Below are 7,292 nucleotides of genomic sequence, written 5' to 3' on the forward strand. Positions count from 1 at the left end.
ATCACTTTACCCAGAGCCAAAAGGGGAAAGACCAGTCCACCGCCCAACCCAACCCAACCCACACCCCTGCTGTGCATGCCACTGTGGTATGCAATGCTGTCTGCCACAGTGCCCTTTTTGATGGTACCACTGGGGGGTGCCAAGGTCTGAAAGTTTTAAATCCTACACATAGAGGCTTAAAGTCATAGTAGAGGTGTACAGTTCTGTGGCTTTCACATCCAGTATTGTGAGTGATGATTAGTGATACGGCTTCGTGTCAGTATGTTCTCCAACTAGAGAGTCAGTCTAGAAATATGGTTGGTTTGCAAGATAATCAACATGCACTCCTCAAGTGAGCCAAAGTCATCATTAAGGCTACTTTTTAAATAATTTTGATAACAATAAGAATCTGGTTTCCCTTCTTTATTTTTGCCATGAGCAGCTGGGGTCATAGCCAACTCAGTGGTCCGTCCACTCTGTCCACTGACCGTAGTCGCTAACACGGATCACTGGTTGCTACCACTAGTCCGTCCGTGGTCCTTGTGGTCCAGACCAGTTCCTCAGCGCTATTACATTTGTCTGGCAAACACCAAACACCATGTTAGTGAACAGTCCGGCCTAAGGCCAGCGTCAGAGGAAAGGCTACCGAAGGCTAGTGAAGGGCCACTATAGTGAGATACTCATGAGACTTTGGGATATCTTGGGGATGGGAATCCCAGAGTAAAACATGATAAAACTATAGTGATAGTAGTAAAAGCACTATCATCATGCAGGTATTATTAAGTCTTGTTCATTCAGTATTTCTGTAGCATTTTCCAGCCTCAAAGGTAGCTTCAGATATGTATCAATAAATAATTATTTCTAGCTATTAGAGATTTTGCAGAAATAAGCAAATAATAAGAAGTCTGTCTAATAAAACCAGGACATGAGGCCGACTGATGCAACTGCTAATAGATAAAAAAAAAAAAATATTGCAGCTCTTCACCAGCAGATGGTGTAACAGTCCTTTGGCCTTGACACCAGTAGTATGGTAATTCTCTCTCTGCAAACTGACAAAGAGTAACTAATTAAAGTCTTGTAATAAGCCTTTTTCACAGCAGACACGTTGATGTGTCATAGCAGGCAGGAAAAGCACAGTTGTAATCAATATCATTAATGATGGCTGCATCGCATTTAGTTGTGACAGTTCAGGGCCCCTGATATTGTGTATGCTGACTCACTGGCATTGCTTTTACTGGGACATTTAAATGGAATGGAGCCACTGTTAATGTTGTAGACTCCACTTGTGCTTTTCCTACAAGTCAAAATGTCTACTGTAGAAAAAAACCTCGTAGTGTGCAGTTTTCTTTTTTTCACTTGCGCTTTTCCTACAAGTCAAAATGTCTACTGTAGAAAAAAACCTCGTAGTGTGCAGTTTTTTTTTTGTCACCCAGAGTTAGTACCAAGGTGTACACGCTGTGCAGTGAAAGCTTTAAGTGTCCACATTCTTGATTTCTAAAGAACTGTGAAGAAGCATCTTGCTTTTAGCTTGACTGTTGCATATTTCTGAGTGCAAAGGTTGTTAAATGGTTGTATTTAGTGTTACACGAAACCCTCAGAACCATTTCAATTAGGGTGGAATCTTAAAATGGGTGGCACAGGAAGTGCTTTGCACTTTGCAAGGTTTAAAATGATGCAATGGGCTTTGTACAAAATATAATATGAATTATTCAACATGCAGCACTGATTTCAAAGGTAAAAATGTAAGTACATCCAATTTAAATGCCAATCTGAGACAATTGCTCTTGTCTGAATTATTTACTGTTTTTGCACTGTTTAATCATGTCAAAAATCACTGCCAAACTATTGAGTCTGTAGTTTCTGAAGTGGTGTGTCAGGGCTTTCTCCACTTTGGTCAGCTCTTCACTGTAAAGAACAAACAAAACAATAGAAGAAGAAAGATTAGGCCCACATTTTGTCATGTTATTACATACAATCGATGTTTAGATGAATGTGAGGCTGATAAGACAGCAACCCAGTTTTTCACCATATTGAATTGTACTTTGTTTGTTGGTGTAGTTTGGTTGAATGGATATCTAACTATGGACTGCTGGCTATGGGTGCATAAAGTACCGGTACTGATGACTGTATGAAGAGGTTTGACAACACAGCACCTTTTGGAGCATGAATTTGCTGTTTTGCAAATTGAAACACAGTTTTGGTGTTTGCGTCACCTGTTCTCAAAATTGGGCTTTTTGCTTCCAACAATGCAGCCAAACAAGACGTTTACAATGTTGACCACTGACCCACAGCCTGCTGTAAAGCTTGTTTTCATTCTTGATATTATAACAGCACCCTACAGGTCTGGCTATTAAAGCTGGTTGTCGACTAAATTGCGGGTTATTTACTACACAGGTTGCAGGGCCATTCAATATTTTCACTTTACATTATATCTATACATCCTTAGTCTCTCTCTCAAACTCAAATGTGCTCTTCTGGTATGACCCTATTCAAGTACAGTATTGACAAAGCAGGTTGTACAAGATTCATAAAAGAGAGCCAGTGATATTAATGTGCCTGAAATCGAAGCAGATCACTCGGTTGCTTTTTTTCCCCCCACCTGACAGAATGAGCAACCTCATTTGACTGACTGACCTACATTCAGTGGTGGAGGAAGTACTCAAGTAGCAATCTAAAGATACTCTATAAAAGTCCTGAAAAACAATCATACTCAGGTATATCAGAATCAGAAATACTTCATTGATATCAGGGGAGACATTACACTAAAAACTACACGGAAAAAAAGTGTTCTTAAACTATCAAAAGTAACAGCACTAGTTATGCAGCAGAGAGGCATCTTTATATTAGTGGATTGCTGTTGCTGATGCATAAATATGTATTCAGGTGCAATTCAATACAATATGTCCCCGAAGTGTTCAGTACGTAAGTTGTATACTTAAGTACAAGTACCTCAAAAGCGCAGCCTGCTTAAGTTCACTTGAGTAACTCATGTACTTAGTTGCATTGCACCACTTACATGTTATGCAAGCCCATTTGGTGGCCCATTTTAATTACACTGAAACTGAGAAACCTCACTTCATTGCAGTCGTCCTGAGACAGCAGCTCACGCTACAGAGACACCGGCTTATTCAGGTTGGAACCGTCCGCACGGAGGGAGGCTGCTCACGGAACCCGCTTTTGGTAGTTGAAGATCGGAGCCAAAATAGTAGCGACTCTTTTGGTAATGCCGGCGGTGTGCGCCATTCCTTTAGAGGGGAGAGGAACATGCGGAGGACAGCGTGTAAAAATGTCATGGGGGGGGGGGGGGGGTCGCAAAGGAGGCGAGAATAAGGGTGGAATTATGTAATGATGCTTCTGGGAAACACGTTTTCACACGGCTTTCCTTGAACACATTAAAATATTCATTTTTATTTATGAGTAAATAAAAGTAATCTATATAATAATAATCTATCATAATAATAATGTGTCCCCCCCCCCTATTTTGGAGCGTAGTCCTTCCCGCGCTGACTGTTTGAACACTCCAGCTCACACAGACCCTGACACATCCAAGAAAGTTGTTTGCTGTCAATGAAAATGGGATGAAAATTCAATGGGCGGAATTTCACTCATCCTCAGCCTGTCTCTTCCTCGCGGTCACAGGGAGGGTCAAGGGGCAGAATGCCTAACGCTGATTGGTCTGCAAGCGGGCCTCCTTTGCCAAGCCCTCAGCACAAGTGGGGTATATATCCACTTCAGATGCAGGAGTCAATGATAGAAGGGAGTTTTGGGATCATCGAGATCCAGCACAGCTTGGTATCCTGCCATCCAACGTAGACTGGTAAGTTGAAGCAAAGAAGGCCATTTGATGCATTCTTTTTATTATTTTTTTTTATGAAGGCTCTTTGAGAAAAGAGGAAATAGGTTTTGAAATCACATTTGCAAATGTTTTTTTTTTATCAGCTTGACGTTTTCAATTATTTGGTCTCTGCTTGTCCGTTCCACAGTGAGATGAAGACCCAGCAGCCTCTTCACGTGGCCACTCCGGTGAGGCAGAGCCTTGCCATGACTAAAGTAGCTGGGACCTCTGTTTACCTCAAGCTGGATTCATCTCAGCCCACGGGATCCTTTAAGATCAGGGGCATCGGGCACCTCTGCAAAACTGTGAGTAATTCTCTTCTGTTCTGAGATGTTGTGATTTGTCGTGTTCGGCTGACTGTAGGCCAGTTTAACACATGTTTACACCCTGTGAAGCTTCTTGACTGTGATGCCTCTTTTGGTTTTTCTTGTAGTGGGCCGAGCGAGGATGTGAGCGGTTTGTCTGCTGTTCAGGTGAGCACTGAAGCAAAAACAAAACAAAAAAAAATCAATTTAAGAGATGTCTTTGCCTCTGTTGGTGTGTTTGAGTGTGTAATCTTTGACGCTTTTGGTCCCAACAGGAGGAAACGCTGGTATGGCAGCAGCTTATTCTGCCCGTCAGCTCGGGGTACCTGCAACCATAGTTGTTCCAAGTGTTACACCAAACCCAACAGTGGAGAGTCTGAAGGACGAGGGTGCCACTGTGGTTATTCATGGCAAGGTTAGTTAATGCTACTGACACTGTACCAAAGAGATGAACATTTTTTTTAACGGTTGTTGTCACTTAAAATGATTTTAATCGAATTTTTTCATCACAATAAATGGAGTTGTGTCTTTCTCAGGCTCTAAATGAAAGCATTGAATACGGACAGCAGCTGGTGGCGAACAACCCTGGCTGGATCTTCATCTCACCCTTTGATGATCCCCTCATCTGGTAAGACCGTCTCAGTCTGTCTGTCTGTCTGTCCTTCAGGGACTGAGACAGCATGTACATTTCTATGTACTCACAGTAATCTGTCATCAGGAGATAGGGAGGGAGACGTGATAAGACAGACAGATTCTTCTCTACTCTAAAGGAAATGAAGCTGTTTGTAAAATGTGAAAATGACTGGTAGTAACATCTGTCTTATCATGTATGAGGTGTTATCTCAGATACACGGTATCTTATCACAGTGCTAACTTTGAGGGGTTCTTAGATAATTCATTTACACATCGGACGTCACAACACAACCATAAATTACTGACATCACGGGCTACTTATGATATGATCAGCATTTTATAACACACTCACATTTATGGAAGAATTATTACCTTAAAGGAGAAAAAAAAGAAATCAGGCTGGAGCATGCACAGACTGTGTACATTTTCAAAAGATAAAAATAGCTTCTGTTGAAATGTTGAATATCTAGGAAACTGACAGGGTACATTGTGTTTGTGTGTTCAGGGAAGGCCACACGTCTCTGGTGAAGGAGCTGGAACAAGACCTGAGGGAGAAGCCTGGAGCGATAGTGCTGTCGGTGGGAGGCGGAGGCCTTCTGAATGGAGTGGTGGAGGGACTGCGTCGTGCCGACTGGGCTGACGTGCCCGTGGTAGCCATGGAAACCTTGGGAGCACATAGCCTCAATGCAGCAATGAAGGCTGGGGAGCTGGTCACCTTACCTGAAATTACCAGGTACAAAAACCTACTCACAGATCAAAGAATCGAATGATAACATTATCCCACGTTTTTCTCACATAGTTCCTCTTTTTTTGTGTGGGAAACACTGACCTTTCTGTTTTGCTCTCTAGTGTTGCAACCACACTGGGCCTGACGAGGGTGTCTGCACAGACTCTTAAACTGGTGAACGAGCACACAGTTTTCTCAGAAGTAGTCACAGACCAGGAGGCTGTGAAAGCTGTGGAGCGCTTTGTAGGTGAGTCCAACCTAGACCCCAGCGGATGCTCGACAGATCTAAAATGCAAAAAAATCAACTGTGAGACTGATCTCTCTCTATATCGCCCCTTCTTTCTGCAGATGATGAGAAGGTGCTGGTGGAGCCTGCCTGCGGTGCTGCCCTGGCAGCTGTGTACAGTGACATTATCAAAAGGCTGCAGGACGAGGGCAAGCTGGCACAGCGCCTGGGCCCGGTGGTCATCGTGGTGTGCGGCGGCAACAACATCAGCATGGAGCAGCTAAGGAGGCTGAAAAAACAGCTTGGCATTATGTAGCGTGGACAACCACCTCGGGTCTGCCTGACCTTTCCTCTGTTCCACCATCAGCTGGTCTCAGTCCATCAACCCCATCATTCAGGTGCTCCATAGACCAAATCATTCCAGACTGTGAAACTCTCCCGAGCACTGAGACGGACAAATGTGAGAGTGAGTTGTGATTGTGATGCTGCTCTGGTAGAGGTAGTTTTTGACTAGAGGGACCTCTTTCAGAAAAAAAAAAAATGTAGAAAAAAAAGTACTCTTACACATTTAGGTGGCATTTGTATTTAGCGTGCTTGCTTTGTACTTGTATGTTGTTTTTCTGCTTTTGTACTTTGAAATGTATTTAAAAATTAAATAAATTATATTTCTGAATATCCTGCCTAAAGAATGATTTCCCTGCCTCGACAGTTTCTTCTTCCTGTTTTCACCAACAGTCATACAACAATGTGAATGGATACTTTATATATTTTAAGAGATTTCTGTAAGCACTGTTTTTATACTACAGCTGGAGTGATAAATAGGACAGGCCGATAACAGCTTATTGCAGATATATTGTTATCGGTGTGTGGCGGCTGATGAGTAACAGGAAATTGCAGTACATGCCAAAAAGTCTGAGGTAATTAAAAACACTGTCACCATTTAATACTTTGTCAAACAGAGAGCAAGTTGAGTAATACACTGTAAAGTGGTCACAGTTTAAGATAAAAAAGCTAATCTAAGGGAACCGAATCAAGATTGTTTGCTTCAGCTATGTGTTTATGTTAAAAATTTTTTACTATCGGCCGATTTATTGTTGTCAGATTTTTCTAAAGCCCAAATATTGATATCAGTATCAGCCTCAAAAATCCAGAATCAGCTGGGCTATAGTTTATACTGTATATCTTTAATGACTAGACGTATCGTAGTATTTAATGAGTGGTTCATCCTCCAAATGGACTTAAGTAAATAAATAAATTGCACTCTTCAAAACACGCATCCAAAGAAAAACCAAAGTAATTCAGTATATGAGATTTGTATACTGTATGTCTACATACTGTATATATGTATAGCATTTACTATGTAAAGCCTTTTGCTATAACTTCTGATAAAATAAGTGCTTTGCATCCTTGAGCAGCTGTGATCCTTCATCATCCAATCATAAAGTTTCAACTTTCAACAAAGAGGTAAATGGAATCAGTCAACACAGAGAGCATGTTTCACTTCCAATAATAGGAGTTTATTACACTGCAGTGTATTGCAGCCAGGTCAAGTGGCCTCTCACGGCCTTTAGGTTGCTAAAGAAGCTG

At 41.8% G+C, this 7,292-nt stretch overlaps 1 protein-coding gene across 1 annotated transcript; it reads left to right on the forward strand.

Moving 5' to 3' along the window:
• Positions 1-3,945: 3,945 nt before the first annotated feature.
• Positions 3,946-6,021, forward strand: LOC139284507 (L-serine dehydratase/L-threonine deaminase-like). Its single transcript, XM_070904803.1, has 7 exons — positions 3,946-4,119; positions 4,248-4,287; positions 4,395-4,534; positions 4,656-4,747; positions 5,258-5,485; positions 5,602-5,726; positions 5,828-6,021. Exons 1-7 carry the CDS (start codon positions 3,967-3,969, stop codon positions 6,019-6,021), a joined length of 972 nt encoding a protein of 323 aa, XP_070760904.1. The 5' UTR covers positions 3,946-3,966.
• Positions 6,022-7,292: the final 1,271 nt, after the last annotated feature.

Source organism: Enoplosus armatus, chromosome 4 (genome assembly GCF_043641665.1).
Source record: "Enoplosus armatus isolate fEnoArm2 chromosome 4, fEnoArm2.hap1, whole genome shotgun sequence".
NCBI lineage: Eukaryota > Metazoa > Chordata > Actinopteri > Centrarchiformes > Enoplosidae > Enoplosus > Enoplosus armatus.

Excerpts from the sequence above, each read along its gene's own strand:
- LOC139284507 (XM_070904803.1), top strand. The coding sequence starts at position 3,967 with ATGAAGACCCAGCAGCCTCTTCACGTGGCCACTCCGGTGAGGCAGAGC. Across the intron at positions 4,535-4,655 it reads CTGTGGTTATTCATGGCAAG|GCTCTAAATGAAAGCATTGA; the intron begins GTTAGTTAATGC and ends TGTCTTTCTCAG. Across the intron at positions 5,486-5,601 it reads ACCTTACCTGAAATTACCAG|TGTTGCAACCACACTGGGCC; the intron begins GTACAAAAACCT and ends TTTGCTCTCTAG.